Source organism: Polyodon spathula, chromosome 1, assembly GCF_017654505.1.
Source record: "Polyodon spathula isolate WHYD16114869_AA chromosome 1, ASM1765450v1, whole genome shotgun sequence".
Taxonomy (NCBI): Eukaryota; Metazoa; Chordata; class Actinopteri; order Acipenseriformes; family Polyodontidae; genus Polyodon; species Polyodon spathula.
The window spans coordinates 673,629-689,974 of NC_054534.1; the positions used below are offsets into that span (position 1 = coordinate 673,629).

The window sequence follows — 16,346 nt, forward strand, 5'->3', positions numbered from 1 at the left end:
TAATGTTCAAAGCCACCCATGCCTGGTCTTGCCTATTGTGTACTTTTTCTTCAGTGGATTAGCATTTTTGTTGGCCTTATTAGTCAATTATACACGTTTACAATCGACCCATTTAGTTAGCAAGGCTGTGAGAGCTGTCTCTGTTCTGTCTGAGATGAATTGCAAAGGTAATAATCGGGGTTGTATTGTGCTGCAGATGGTTGATATTAAACTGTATGGAAGTGTCCTTGGAGGCGTAGTGGTGGTGAATTTCTGCAGTGTTCTGTGATCTGCATGTTCAGCTGTGTGCTAATACATCCAGTTAGAAAACAGGCTTTAATTAGCAGAGCGCAAGTGGCCGGGAAGTGAAAACTGTCATCTTAAACCTCCTGATAAAACCAGGGAATTAGCAGTAGTTGAAGCAAACTTAGTTTTGCTGTCTTAACATAACATGTGAATCGAATTCCACATGTTTGCTTTAATAGGATCAGCTTAAAAGGGGAAAGATAATGTGAGAGAACTACAGAGCGCACTAACAGCTGGTTTGACAGACCCTGATCAGCACGAATCTTTGATTACTTTACATAAAGTAACATTGAGTAGTCCAGGATTAGTGCTAATCGGGTCTGTGGAACTAGTCATGAAAGTACTGGAGAGAGTGAAGTGGGTTAAGTCCAAGAGGGAGATGGCTGTCTCCACTTGATGCATCTTCATGTGTTACAGCTGTTATTGTTTGTGTTCTCTAAGTGTCTTACTCCTGTTTTTATTACTGTAACAGTTGTTTCCTGGGTAAACGATGGATTAACTCTTTCTTTCTCTCTGTGTTTCAGGCTCATATTAAGTTCCCGATGGACTATCCCTACTCCCCTCCCACCTTCAGGTTCCTCACTAAGATGTGGCACCCTAATATCTACGAGGTAAGAGCGTGCACTCAAGTGTCTGGGTAGTTTGTAGCTGCAAATGGGATTTAGTGTTTAATCCAAAAAGTGTTGAGATAGTGTGGCTTGGAGGTTGGTGTGCTACACTGTGTACTAAGGAAACAGCCTCCCAGAGCAGGTGCCCTCTCCAGAATCTGCCTTTTTATATTTTCTTGCCTTTATCTTTTCTCTCTTGTTTCTTTTTACGTGCCAAAATACAAAATAGATGAAAGGATGAAGTACTACAGAATGCTTGGTGTGCGGTGGTTCAGGCTTTCCCCTCTTGAGGGAGGTCAGGGTTCAAATCCAGGTTCAAATGAAAAAGCAAAATGAGTTTGTCAGGCTCGGCTTGGCCCTCGGTTAACAGTTCACAACAAATACCTCAATATCGCCATTCTCCCGTAACTATGTAGTAGTAATACTAAGAGAAACAGATACATTTCTTTAACAAGCGTTTTGACAAGAAGTATTCCCAATATCTTAACATTTCTTTTAGTATTACTACCGCTGACTGTCTAGCTCTCCTTTGCTAATGCTGTTCTGTATTCAAAACCCTTTGCTCCCAGTTAGTTATATTGTGACTGCACTCACTTTGCCTGCGTCTGTGTTCACCCACAGAATGGAGATGTGTGCATCTCGATCCTTCACCCCCCTGTGGACGACCCTCAGAGCGGAGAGCTGCCTTCCGAGAGGTGGAACCCCACCCAGAATGTCAGGTAATGCGGGGAGCCTCTTATTGAAACACCTTTGAGGGCAGCTATGCCGTCTAACCGCACAAATAGGTGCACAGGCTTCTTCTTGCTTCCCCTTTACTATAATGTTGCAATGAAAATCATCATTGCTTAACTCTCAGCCCTGCCACAGTGTTTCTGGAGGTGCTGTTCCGTCTTGTTTTGTCCAATGTTTACTATAAAAGGATAAGCTGTCATTGCAGCTTGGCAGCTCAGTCCTTGTGTAAACATCTTGAGATCGTGTTAAGTTAGGGTAGGAGTCTGCACGTGACACATGGGGACATTACAGCACTAGAAAGGGAGGCAGTTAAATGCAGGGAATTGTGTGAACACAGAGCATGTTCTCAGTGTGTGTGTTTGTGTCTGCAGGACCATCCTGCTGAGTGTCATCTCCCTGCTTAATGAGCCCAACACCTTCTCCCCTGCCAATGTGGACGCCTCGGTCATGTTCCGCAAGTGGAGAGACAGCAAAGGGAAGGACAAGGAGTACGCTGAGATCATTAGGTACGTGATCGTTTTCGCACAGGCACATTGTCAAGTGGAACACTCACACTTTTTCCCTTCTTACTCCTTTGTTATTTCACAATTCGGTAATTCATGAATTCAGCTCATTTGCAGTTAAGCCATCCCGCCTGTAAATTGTTATGTCCTACAGTCCTTCGCTTTATAAGGGCCATTCAACTTGACTGTTTTCAATATTTCACGATTTTCAGCACTGTAGGGAGCACTTCAAAACCACTCTTAAGGCCGGTTTATACTCCATCACTCGACCGTCGTTAACGAGCCAAGCGACCGGCGATCATCGCTGTCACGTCGCTTTGCAGTAGTGTCAACCAACAATGCTGGCAGAGTCACTGAGAGTTCAGATCAACTTAATTTTGACCTCGTTGCTGGCGTTGTTGCTAGGTGATAGAACTTGTGATAAAATGGTAGGTGATAAAATGGATAACAGGTTATTTATTGAGAAGCTGCTCCGTATATGTATGTAGAAGAGAGAGCAGATTATAAAGATCAGCAGGAAAAAGAGAATGCTTGAGGATTTTACACTCCCAGCAAATGAAAGGCTTCAAAGTTGTGTTTCTTTTGACCGGCACATAATGTCATCGCACTGTCACGTCTTAATATATGTTCAAATAATGTTAAAGAACCTCAGTGCGGAACTTTAGGACAATACGATTTAATTATAAATGGAATATAAAGAATAAACGAGCTTTGAAATCAAATGATTTATCAAACGATGTATCTGCCTATCTAACCTAGCTGCCGACCTACCTGCTGCATACAGTGTTTCTTTCTAGAATGCAGTCAATTAAACTGACAGAATGAGAGATAGCCTGCATTGCAATACAGCGCAAATAAAATCCACATGAGTTCATAATGAAACGGAACACCAGAGCCCCACACAGAACAAGCCCATGAGTTCATAATGAAACGGAACACCAGAGCCCCACACAGAACAAGCCCATGAGTTCATAATGAAACGGAACACCAGAGCCCCACACAGAACAAGCCCATGAGTTCATAATGAAACGGAACACCAGAGCCCCACACAGAACAAGCCCATGAGTTCATAATGAAACGGAACACCAGAGCTCCACACAGAACAAGCCCATGAGTTCATAATGAAACGGAACACCAGAGCTCCACACAGAACAAGCCCATGAGTTCATAATGAAACGGAACACCAGAGCTCCACACAGAACAAGCCCATGAGTTCATAATGAAACGGAACACCAGAGCTCCACACAGAACAAGCCCATGAGTTCATAATGAAACGGAACACCAGAGCCCCACACAGAACAAGCCCATGAGTTCATAATGAAACGGAACACCAGAGCTCCACACAGAACAAGCCCATGAGTTCATAATGAACCGGAACACCAGAGCCCCACACAGAACAAGCCCATGAGTTCATAATGAAACGGAACACCAGAGCTCCACACAGAACAAGCCCATGAGTTCATAATGAAACGGAACACCAGAGCCCCACACAGAACAAGCCCATGAGTTCATAATGAAACGGAACACCAGAGCCCCACACAGAACAAGCCCATGAGTTCATAATGAAACGGAACACCAGAGCCCCACACAGAACAAGCCCATGAGTTCATAATGAAACGGAACACCAGAGCTCCACACAGAACAAGCCCATGAGTTCATAATGAAACGGAACACCAGAGCTCCACACAGAACAAGCCCATGAGTTCATAATGAAACGGAACACCAGAGCTCCACACAGAACAAGCCCATGAGTTCATAATGAAACGGAACACCAGAGCCCCACACAGAACAAGCCCATGAGTTCATAATGAAACGGAACACCAGAGCCCCACACAGAACAAGCCCATGAGTTCATAATGAACCGGAACACCAGAGCCCCACACAGAACAAGCCCATGAGTTCATAATGAAACGGAACACCAGAGCTCCACACAGAACAAGCCCATGAGTTCATAATGAACCGGAACACCAGAGCCCCACACAGAACAAGCCCATGAGTTCATAATGAAACGGAACACCAGAGCTCCACACAGAACAAGCCCATGAGTTCATAATGAAACGGAACACCAGAGCCCCACACAGAACAAGCCCATGAGTTCATAATGAACCGGAACACCAGAGCCCCACACAGAACAAGCCCATGAGTTCATAATGAAACGGAACACCAGAGCTCCACACAGAACAAGCCCATGAGTTCATAATGAACCGGAACACCAGAGCTCCACACAGAACAAGATTATATACACATATTGTATAATACCAGATGGCAGAATGCATGTGCATATAAGAGCGCCTGGATGGAAATAAGACACTCGTTGCATAGCATTGTGAGACCTTTTAGGTTTCACCAGCTGCAGGCTCTTGATGAAGCAGAAAAGCTTCAGAACCTGAAACTGCTAGGCATATTTCCATCCATGTAGCTTGTAGCTCAGAAAAACAAATTTGTCAATACAGAGTTAATAAACAAAGCCTTTTTATATAGTGAATGTAGTATCTTTTCAGACCGTAGAATAAATGTTTACTGTGTGTGGATAGCTCTTTGTGATGGTGTTCCACTATGAAAGGCGCTATATAAAATAATGATTGATAGATACAGAGACTGTAAAAATATTTACAAACTAATATTGAAAGTATTTAAATCCGTTTTACAGTTAGAACAAAATGGGAGTAATATGACATTTACTTTTTGTCATCTACAAGTCAAGTTAAATGCTAACTTACTGTGAAACAGTGAATGTTTTCTTGCACAAAGAAACAAAATAATAGGATGTGTTCCTATTTATTTATTTATTTATTTTTATTTGTGGTTAGATACGTACATGTGTAGGAACACGTTATTTAAAAGGTCTCGGAGCCCTCTCAGCTAAATAATATTTGTCATCTTAGAAATAAAAACTAACTGAAGTGCTTCATCTTCCATTTCTGCTCAAATACTTCTCGGGTCAAGTGGAACTTTAGCGTTGCTGTTTATTTATAGTGCGCCGATGGATGCTTTCTGTATGAACATTGATTGCAAACCCAGTACTTTTTATGTTCTGTGTCTGACATACATATATCGTCACAAAAACCTTGCCATTTAGCTTGATATTGATGCCTTGCCTATATATCAAGCAAACCACTTTCACAAGACCTGAATGAGCTTCTGGCAGAGTGCTATTGAAAACCCATTGATTAACAGTTGTGAACAGTTTTCCCAGAAAGAGATCTGAGGCAGTGGAAATGCAGCCCCCAATACAGCGGTGCTCCACTCTGGCCCTCGAGAGCTATTCCAGTCCTGGTCTTTATTCCAACCATGTCCTAAATTAGGTAATTGCCTCTTAGCAGGTTCAATTAACTACATTAGAACCTGCTTGGAGTAAAAAACTGGACTGGATTCAATCTCGAGAGCCAGAGTTGAGTACCACTGCCCTAATATGACCCCCTCCTGTCCTCTCTGTTTGCCCGCCCCTTCAGGAAGCAGGTGCTGGCCACCAAGGCAGAGGCTGAGAAGGATGGCGTGAAGGTGCCCACCACGCTGGCGGAGTACTGCATCCAGACCAAAGTGCCTTCCCACGACAGCAGCTCAGACCTGCTGTACGACGACCTGTACGACGATGACATAGAGGAGGAAGAGGAGGAGGAGGACGGGGAGTGCGGGGGGGGTGCCGAGGCGGGTGACTGCTACGAGGACGACGACGACTCTGGGAACGAGGAGTCCTGACCGCCCCGCCCCCCGAAACAGCCCCCCATCCATCCATCTGTCTGTCTCTGCGCCCGTCCAAAGCACTCACATATAGGCGCGCACACACACACACACAAGCTGAAAAAGAACAGGCAGTACAACAAGCAAACCATTCAAATGAACCCCCGCAGCTTGTAATCCAATCCCAGTTTATTAACAGACCCTCTTCACATAGCTCTGGAGTGAGAGAATAGGGGATGCAAGGCAGCGGGGTGAAGTTAAAAAAATTAAGAAATTGAATTCAATAGCAGTTATTCATAACAAGTAACTTGCCCCCTCTGTGCTGTTTCCTGTTGTGCAGCTTTTACCAGTTGCTCCTTCTTTATGGACCTCTGATTTGAATTTTAAAAGAGAAACACACGAATCATTACTCTTCACCCATTACTGTATAGCTTGTGTGATTCTCGACTCCCAAACAAAATGAAATTCTCTTGCAAACAGCCTGGTTTCTCTTTTTTTTTCTTTTTAAATGTTTTTGGTACAGTACAATAGAAAAGCAAAACCTCTTTTTAAAGGGTACTCCCTTTTCCTGTTTCCTTGCCTTTCTCAGCAGATTTCTGCCCTGTCAGGTACTATCCAGTAATCACGAATTTAAGCAACCTACAGGTAGGGATAATGTGCCTAAAATGAGCTTCCCTTTAAAATCTGTTTTCAGTTTTGATAGTAAAGGGATTGATTACTGGTACTTTTTTTTTAAGAGGATTTCAGTGTTTTTCTTTAAGGAAGGTCAAATCAGAGTTTGCTGCATGGCCCAACCTACAGCACAGGCCACCCCATAGTTGAAGGCCTTCTGAACTTGGAACAGAAAGGAATTTGGTCAACACAGACCCATACTGAATAGAGACTAGCAAAGTAATTACTGCAGTGGCATGTCATCAACCTGACTGGTAAATTCCACTGCTGGCTTTTATTCAGCTAGAGAGATTAAAACTAATTTGGCGTGAACCCTACTTTGTGTGCAGCTGATAGTCTGGCATATATACAGGCTTCCCTTGATAATACAGTAGTGGCTAGCAAGGCTGTACAAGATATTTTGTGTCTGTGGGAGTGCAGACGTGCAAAACACACTACAGGCCGTCCTGTTTAACAACAGCTTCTTATGCCACACCGTTTCAAGGGTCTTTACTGATGAAACACACAGCCACAGATTTTGCAGAGACGCTTTACTTATTGAAAGAGGTGGAGGGGGCTCCCTGATAACCCTGCACAGAGGGTTCCACAGAAACTGCTTCAAAGCTAAAACAAAGCAACAAAGTGTGGCTTGCTTAAGGACTGAAATAGCAAGGAGGTCAACACCAGGTGAACCTCATTGGGGCTTGGAGAATCAAGGGGTGTCCCAAGAAAGGCCAAGAAAGAGATGTTGGACCAAGGCACATGGACAGCTAACCAGGCTATTTTAGGTGTTGCATTTGAAGTCGAGGATATCTCTTCTCTAGGTAGTCATGGGCTTTCTGCGAGACACAGGACCGCTGTTTGTGATAGAAAACCAGATCCTCATTTTTAGGGTTCATTGAAATTACAAGCGATCATATTTTTTTAATGCCGTATGGCGCTTGTTTAGGATGCTGCCATGTGTCTAGTTGGCGTCCTGCAGACACTCTCAGCTTGTGCCTGCATCAACCAGCTTTATAAATATGGCAACATGTTGGTGCGTCTGCCATGCAGCAGCGGCTGATCAATCCTGGAAAACAGAACTCGTACTCCTGTTATATGAGCTGGCAAGTCTCCAGAGCTGGGGCAGAGTTTGATGTCTGCTGACAGTTGCTCTGTTGCAAACGTGTCATTTCAGTGGGGAGCCTTTTTGTAGCAGTGTCTGAGGGTTGCTGCAACTGGGTAAAGCAGGACTGGACACTATTAGATGTCTTTGTGTGTTTAGTTTTCTAACCTGTACAGGTAGCAGCCCCCCAGGTTGAGTCCCACTCCACGGTTGTAATGACATGCCTCGGTGTGACCTGCAGAGAAGTCTTCTTTGAGACTGTGTGTAAGAGACCCAAACAATTCCTAGCACGTTTTAAAGTTTTTCTGGAATTATCGGTGTTAGAAGTGTCTGACGAATGTGCCATACTACTGCTGTACAGGTAAATCAACAAACCGCTGCAAACACTCTGGTCTTGAAGTGAGGTTCTGTTTCCATGTTCCTCAAATCTCATACCCATTTATGCACTTTGTCAACCAAGCAGGATATTTCTGGTATGGTGTACAGTGCCAAAAATATCCACCAGCTGTCTGACTAGGTGTACTATCCATATTATTTGAACCCTCAGTGCTTTTGGACAGGTGTGTGAAAACTGCATTAGTTTAGCTCCCAACTCTTTGGAGGGACTCTTGCTAATTGGTTTGAGCTGAGAAGTTGGGGTGGTGTGACCTGGCTTCTACCCCACTGTAGACACTCCTGTATACAAGTCCCCCATAGTAGAAGCATGGAACAGTTTAATAAAGCATAGGAAAGCATTGTAAAAAATAATGAAGTATGGTAAAGCATATTAATAAGCCATGGGAAACTGTGGTAAATGCATAGTATAACAATGGGAAAACTGCACAAATACCATGGTAAACTTTCATAAGAACTGATTTGGAGTGTGACCCTGAGTGAATTGGTTCAGCTTTCTTTTACTTCAGTAATGTACATATGTGTGTAATAATGCAGAATAGAGCAGGCTTTCTAAAGCTGATTCTCCCTCACTGCTTCAGATCTAAACCACGCTACCCAGAGCCATGTAATCATATACAGCCTGCAAAAGTGCAAGGTGAGTGTAGCAGCAGCTAGGACAGCTGGTCAGCTGAGGCTTCTCTGTGTTTCAGAACTTGTTGCCAAGGCTTCTGCTTCTGGTTTGCAAAATAAATGGAAGAATGTGCGTGCAATTGCACATCTCCTAAGGAGGGGCAGGGGCATTTGTGCATTCTGTTTGGTGTGCTTGTCTATCTCTTTTAGCGGGATTAGGGGTGGGGGGCGGGCCATTTTAATTTTATGCAGCTGTACATTCAAGGAGGTTGTGTGTTTGATTCAATATTGTGTTGGGTTGCCTTAACAGTGCATATGTTCACAGTTCCTCATTTGTTAGTGTTAAAAGTTTTAAGAAGGTGTTGCCTACCTTTTTAGTTTGAGTATATACAATATGGAGCGATTGCTGTTTGGTGGGTGTTATTCAGCTGGGGGGGGGGGAGTTGAGTGAGCTCTTGTCTGCCCTCACCACTAATATACAGGAATTCAATTCCACCCACCTGACCGCTGTGATTTGCTGTTGGTAGGAGCCTTGTTACAACCCCTAAACCTGTCTGCCCCATGTTATGAATGTGTTTGTGTGTTGCATTACAAATACAGTATCCCATTTCTAAACATGGCAACGCTGAAACCCACACCCCCCCTTGTGGCTGGAGGATACCCTTGCAACTGCAGCTTTGAGCACATTTTTCATGTTCCACAGCAGAGCACTATCTAGGCAGATTTCACCCGGGTGCAGCTACTGCAGCTCTGTTAAAGTGGATATGGTGAAGCGTGCACACACCAGTAGCATTATCCAATACATTGGTTATTTATTCTAAAAAAATGAAACTGAATATTGTGGCTTCCCGTTAATTAAAATGTCATTTCCGCTTGACACTGCTAGTTTTTGAAAGAGAATTGAAATCTTTTTTTTAAAACAATGGGTTATTTGTAGATGCCTGCTGAAATTCTCTTATCCCATGTAAGAGTACAATGATATTTCAGTGTTCCTGATTATGAATCTGCATCTATCCCTCTGTTTTGATATAAAGCAAGCATGCATAGTTGGAGGGGTTGAGCTGGTGATCGGAAGCAGTTTTATTAATTTATAATTCTATTTTGTCATTTCTGACCAAAAGATTAGTCTTGTATTTCCATTAGGCATTAGAATGAGTGTCAGAAAGACCTGGGTTGTGCCCCAGGATATTGATGTAAAAACTCTACAGCATGAAAGCTGTGGTATAAGCTGAAGTTAAGGTACTGCACTTACATTTCCACTGGTGTATAACTGGGTTTGAAGCGAAGGCCATTTTGGACACGGTTGTGAGGTTTGAAACAAATATTTCACAGAATTCCCGAACAGTCACTTTGCACGCTCGCTTTGATGGTCATTTTGTGGGAATATTCAGGATTCTGTTTCACAAATATTTACCGTTGCCCCCTGAATAGAGGTTTTAAAATCCCAATACAAATTGACAGCGTGGGTTACTGCACAAGTATTGACAGTTTCCAGAATGATACGACTGGCTGTCACTTCCCATGGTGACTGTCTGAATGTGAGCAGGTGTGCTGTCTATGGGAAAGGGCTGACCCTGTGCCGTGTCATTTTCTTAAGTTGTCTCTGTACAGCCAGTTTACTTTTTTTTTTTTTTTAATGTACCTTTTACTATCCTATTTTTCTGAACAGGAGCCATAAAAACCCAACACAGCCTGTGTTTGTTTAGGTTTTGTTTTCCCAGGTCAATGTGTAGCCCTTGTCCTGTGTCTGTGGTGCTGCAGTGCTGTGAGTAGGATTTGGATAGGTGCATGGGTACCCTGGCACAGTATGATGGTTGAGAGTGGATACCACGTTGCGTTATGTTTTACTGATACTTTGTCAGAATTTCGTTTTAGCGACATTCACTGTACTGGGGTTTGTTTGTGTGCAGGCCCATTGCTACAGCGTACTAATCCTGCTTCCTGGCTCTCTTTCTAAGTTCAGGTTTCCATGGAACTCCGATCCTTTGTCATGGGGTAAAGAACTGCAGATTTCCTTAGGTGGCACAAATACTGCTTTTACTTCTGCTTTGGTTATTCTCTGTCAACAGGTTACCGGGATGGGTAGAAATAATAAACCCATAAGATTTCTGTTCTACCATTTGCTTGTTTGTCATTCACTTGGAGAAAATAAATAAATGAGTTTACATGTTGTGTAAATAAAAAATGAAAAGTTAAATACCTTTGGATTTGAACTGCAGCCTGAAGATTTCAATACATTGAAAATGCTGCACTAAAGTATCTTGATAGTCCTGTCTGAGCTGAAATTGCAGTTTTGTTTTCTTTTTCCTGGTTTTATAGTTTGTCTCCTGTGTTTACCTATCCCTGTAGAATGATCTCGTTCTGCCTCGCTCTCGTTCAAGCACATTTTCCCTTCTTACTGCCTCTTTTTTGCTGTAGATTTTATTTTGGTCTCTGCATTTACCGACTAATAAAAATGTGAAATAAAGGATGCTGTATTGTTAGCTTGTGTCGTCTTTTTTTTTTTTTTCACAAGCACCACTGAGGGAATTTTTCCTTTTTTTTTATTTCATATCTATCTATCTATCTATCTATATATATATATATATATATATATATATATATATATATATATATATATATGAATGAATAAATGAAATGAAACTGATTGAAATATAAAAATGAGACACTAGCCAGCAGGAGTCCAGACAGCACCATCTGTTTGGGTTTGTTCAGGTTCCATGAATTTTACACCAGCAGAGGAGACAGAAGCTGATTGTATTCATGGTATGAAAGTATGCAATATTTTTCTTTTTGTTCAGAATCCCTCTGTATGATCCCATCATGTGGCCTCTAGAATTTTCAGTGGAGCAAAGACCACACATATTGATGTGCTTTTTCTTCTAGCCCTGCATATAATATATGATACATCAAGTCTGGAGAACTCTACAGACTGTTTATTACTTAAATATCTCATTGTACCAGATTTGCAACATCTGGGCTGCCACCAGATGACAGGACATGGCATTTTATTTGTTTGCATTACAATGGCAATCAACTTCTCATCCCTCAGCAAGGGAGTGGCCCCCCATAGCTAAACCTCTCACCCCAAATCACTTCAGGGCTAAGCTCTGTTGAGTACAGATTCGATTTAAACAGTTACATTCATAGAGGAGTCAAGGAAAGAACATCACTCTCACAAATGAGCATTTTTGTTTTGGGGCGCTTATTAGTTTTAATTGATGCATATCAAATATAATACAGTGGGGAATTAAGTGGAATCACATTCATCAGATATTCCACCAAAAAAAAGATATATTTGTTACTTTCCAGATAAACCATTCTGACATAAAATTGGATTGTTTTGTTGCTTTTTTTTCTATGGCTGGGCATTAAAGGGTTAACTAAAATGATTCCCAAACTGACCAAAATGTCTTGTACAAAAAAGTTGGCTAAAAGAAACTCTTGACGCTTCTTGAAAAATAAAGTTAAGCATTAACAGCTTAAGTAGAATGTGTCAGTATGTATAGACTATTGTATAGGGTGCTGTGTGACACAAGGTCAAAGCAGGTCTTCCTATATTTAAATCTATACATGTGTGCTGAAATGGGGAGCTGCACCGAATGGAGATGAAGCAGTGGGCCGCCAGAAAAAAATGGGTACCCCATTCCTTAATTGACCTTATTCGTATTTCACCCAAATAAAGTTCAATCTGAATGCAATACAACATTGTCACATATCCAGCCCTGTAAGCCCCCTCTTCCATTAGACACCACATCACAGACCTGTCTATACTGTGCTGCTGCTAACCCTAACCCTAACCCTAACCCTAACCCTTCCCCAAACCCACAGGTTCTCCCAGAGGATTCCTTTTTAACCAAGGTCTGTCATCTCTATTGGAATGTACTGGATGAACTTTTTCACCAAGGTCTGTCATCTCTATTGGAATGTACTGGATGAACTTTTTCACCAAGGTCTGTCATCTCTATTGGAATGTACTGGATGAACTTTTTAAGCAGCTACAGTGTTGGGATATCTCCATCAGTAGGGGTATTTGTACCTGAAGTGGCATTAGCCAAAACGTGGCAGTAAGTAAGTAGTCATTGAAGAATGGTGACATAGACAATTTAACAACTTTAAACAGCTCACTGGCTCTCTGCCACGTACAAATAGTGCTTCCTGGTGACTCTAAACTCTGTTATGGAATGTGTTTTCTGTTTCTGCTCCAACCCCTGTACAAAACATTAAGCTTTCAAAATGAAATAAGCCTTCAACACTGAAAAATAATCATCTTACGGTTGATAACTGAGCTTTTGCTTGAGGGCCAAATTCTGTCCCATAGACAATAAAATCAAAACATTTGAAAACAGAAATACAATTAATAAGGCCATATTAAAGGGTAGTACAGGCACCAGTGTTTATTATTTTTCTCATTACAAGATTTCTTTCCAGTTTTTTTTTTTCTTAAGTAAAATTTATCAAAACACACATGTTTTTGTTTAGTACAGTAACTCACCAACAACAATAAGCATGCTACAGACAAAACCTGCAATGAAGTCTTTCCAATCTAGATTCAGATCTGTGCGGTAGACAGGCAGGTTCTCTGTGTTGGTGTGTGTGTTTGTAGATCAGAGTGGCTCTTGTCTGTTCAATACAAAGCTGTGTGCCTCTCTCAAGGCTTCCTGCAAGTCCTTATACTCTGAGAGCTGGCAAGCCTCCTCCACCCCCAGCCAGCGGTAGTCCTGGTGCTCCTCGGACAGACGGACTGAAGTGCTGCTGTCGCACAGCTCCGCCAGCCAGTACACCACAGTCTTGGGCTGGCTGTTCACCATGTAGCGCAGCTCCTTCCTGTAGCCCTCCAGAATGCGGAAGTGCTCCACCCCCAGCCCCGCCTCTTCCTGCGTCTCCCTCAGAGCGGTCTGCAGGTCATCCTCCCCGGGGTCCACATGTCCTAGGAGGAGAGGCTGGAGGGTCAATCAAGAACTGAATTCCTGCCTTGGCTCAGCTCAATTGCTTTATCTTGGGACAGTCTGCCTGAATTTGATCAATCATCCATAACTACTAAACACTCATTAGTGCTACACTTACAAATACTAAATGAAACCGAGTAAGTAATGACAACCGTTTCACTGAGAAAGACATCTACTCAAAACTCCTGTCATCACTTTATTAAAAGTTTATTTTAGTGCTGCTGAATTTCATTCAAGAAGTTATTGAATACACTAGAAAAAAAAAAAAAAACCTTTTAGGGTCCCTAACGTTTATAACACATGGTTTATGTAGAGGATCAAGTTGAAACATTTCTAATTAAACTGATATTCATTCAAAATGCCATTGATATGCCACCCCTTCTTAGCAATTAAACCATGTTGGCTTTGACTATTACATTGACTTTCAATTCTGGAAAACGCGAAATTGACTACTGTGGATTCCAAAGCTCTGTATTCTTTAACTAACCCACCATTCTCCTTATTCTACTTTACCCTATCCACACTCCCAAAACAATGCTGGATCAACATGCAGCAAAACCACACGACTGCCTGTTACACAATTCACAACTACGTTTTCTCTAGTGATGATCACACATTAGATAGGAAAAGTAAATCAGGCATTTGACGAATCTCCAGTTTTCAGTTGAATTGTTACATGAAGCAATTAAAAGATTGAAGAATGGCCCGTAGTCATGTTTATAATTGGGATATGTTTCTTTTCAGACCTGCCCTTGTGTTCTGTGGGATTATAAAGGACCCTTTAGTCCCTCCCCTTGCCTCTGTCCCGTGCAGCTGGATGTTACCTTTGGGGGGAGTCCAGTGATGTTTCCCATAAGAGGTCTGAAGCAGCAGGAATTCGACTTCCTCTCCCCTCTTCAGTGCAATCCCATTCAGCCTTCTGCATATGATGAGGCCGCATGCCCTTAAAGCCATAACCCTCAGCAAACTACAGAGAAACAGTCTGGGGTCAAGGGGAGCCCTGGAGTGCCTGCCAGCCTTTGACAACACTGGGCCTGCCAAAAAGAGTTGTAGGTAGGGACTGCCCCACTGGGAGTCATCTCTCTGAAACAACAGTACTCAGAAATCTCTCTGAAACAAGCAGTACTCAGAAATCTCTCTGAAACAGCAGTACTCAGAAATCTCTCTGAAACAGCAGTACTCAGAAATCTCTCTGAAACAGCAGTACTCAGTCTTGGGAAAGCTACAGAAGTGCCTGCCATAACACAGCACCCACCTCAGCCTGGACAAAGTCTGACTATGCTTCTGTTTGGGAGCTGTCCTTTAGATTTGAGGGTTACCACAAAGGCCACCCTTCGAGTTTTAGAAAAAAAGAAAAGAAAAACAAAGCCTGAAAAACGTAGAGAAATCTGCATCCATGGCTTATCAATGTTACCGTGACAACCACCTGCATGGCTTATCAATGTTACTGTGACAACCACCTGCATGGCTTATCAATGTTACTGTGACAACCACCTGCATGGCTTATCAATGTTACTGTGACAATGTGCGAGAGGACAGTAATGCAATCCCCACGTCTTGCATGACAATCATCTTCAGCACATGAGCTTATATATGCGAGACCAAAGCAGTAACTGCATTTGTATCCAAAAACAATGTGAACGTTTACAGGCTTACTGAAAGCGTACTGAAAGCAATTTGCTGCACATCTGCTATCTCACCATACCCAGGACGGACAGTTAATTATACCGGCATCTGACTCATAAATAACCACTTCATTACGAACAGCTACAGCTCTTACTGCGCTCAAAACAAAGAGGTACGGTCTTTGTTAAACTGACTGAAGATCATGTAAGTCTGAGCGTTTCAGAACGGTATCGTTGCTCGGGAAATGCACTCTGCTCTTAATTTGTTTTACAGGTCTACTGTCTTCAAAAAACTGGTTTGGAATAAATGATGAATATACTCTGTCTCATAATTTATACCGAATACATGGATAAGTGAAGCAGCTACCCGGTACAGGCAATGACAGCATGCCAGAACCTGCGAGTACCCCGGCCACGGCAAGCTACACGACGGTGCAAAGGTACATGCACACAAGTGAATGCCGGGCAGCATAAATGCGATTAAATAATGTGCAGAAATGCAAATAAGCAGCACACCAACCAGACAGCTTCCTGGATGAAGGGGTGCAGTCTACTCGTCATGCAAGCTTCCGGTCGTACTGAAACACCAATGACTGCGTTGGTCGACTACCGTGTAATCGAGTGAATAAGCGCATCTCCTTATACCTGGGTACAGGCTTACTGATGAAGCTGTGCGCCTGGCCCCGAGGATTACACAGCTGGAAGTGCAAGACGCGGGGGTTAACATATGTGAATTATTGTGCACCAGCCCGCTTGGTAAATATGTCAATTACATTCATTGAAAATACGCTGAAGCATTGTAATGGAATTGCACTGTGTGATTTCCATTCAGTTCTATAATAGCCCGCATGCATGTGATCCTATACTAGCGCACTCCCGTTCCAGAATCATACGCGCATATTACTTTACTAAATCGGACCTGGTTGAAAACGGAGAGAACCCGCCCATCTGTTTTGCAGTTCTGGTTGGTCATGCTGCGACCTCGATCTCGAGGGATAGAGCAGATAGTTCCAGAATGATTGGCCGGCAGTGGCTCAGTGAGAGAGAGGACCGTGATCTCTCATTGGTTAACTTGCTGTAACCCCGCCTCCCACGTCATTTCTGCACTCTGATTGGTTTGTCTCCCAACACCAGGGAGCGGGAGTCCCGGCGCGAGGTTGGAGTCAGTTGTTTGAAACGCTTCGCGGCGTTGCCATGGATCC

At 42.8% G+C, this 16,346-nt stretch overlaps 2 protein-coding genes across 2 annotated transcripts in view; one reads left to right on the top strand and one right to left on the bottom strand.

The window, feature by feature from the left end:
* Window positions 1-11,053, top strand: part of LOC121304715 (ubiquitin-conjugating enzyme E2 R2) — a 37,285-nt gene extending 26,232 nt beyond the window's left edge. Inside the window, exons 2-5 of the mRNA XM_041236101.1 lie at window positions 810-896; window positions 1,515-1,612; window positions 1,997-2,131; window positions 5,581-11,053. Coding sequence (XP_041092035.1) covers window positions 810-896; window positions 1,515-1,612; window positions 1,997-2,131; window positions 5,581-5,827 — 567 coding nt within the window. The 3' untranslated portion in view covers window positions 5,828-11,053. The remainder of the gene's footprint in view (window positions 1-809; window positions 897-1,514; window positions 1,613-1,996; window positions 2,132-5,580) is intronic.
* A 1,391-nt stretch (window positions 11,054-12,444) lies between these two features.
* LOC121304784 (bis(5'-nucleosyl)-tetraphosphatase [asymmetrical]-like) lies at window positions 12,445-16,122 on the bottom strand. Its single transcript, XM_041236213.1, has 3 exons — window positions 15,665-16,122; window positions 14,344-14,486; window positions 12,445-13,500 (listed from the first exon to the last, which is right to left on the bottom strand). The coding sequence occupies exons 1-3, from the start codon at window positions 15,703-15,705 to the stop codon at window positions 13,178-13,180; spliced, it is 507 nt and encodes a 168-aa protein (XP_041092147.1). The 5' UTR covers window positions 15,706-16,122; the 3' UTR covers window positions 12,445-13,177.
* Between the last annotated feature and the right edge of the window lie 224 nt (window positions 16,123-16,346).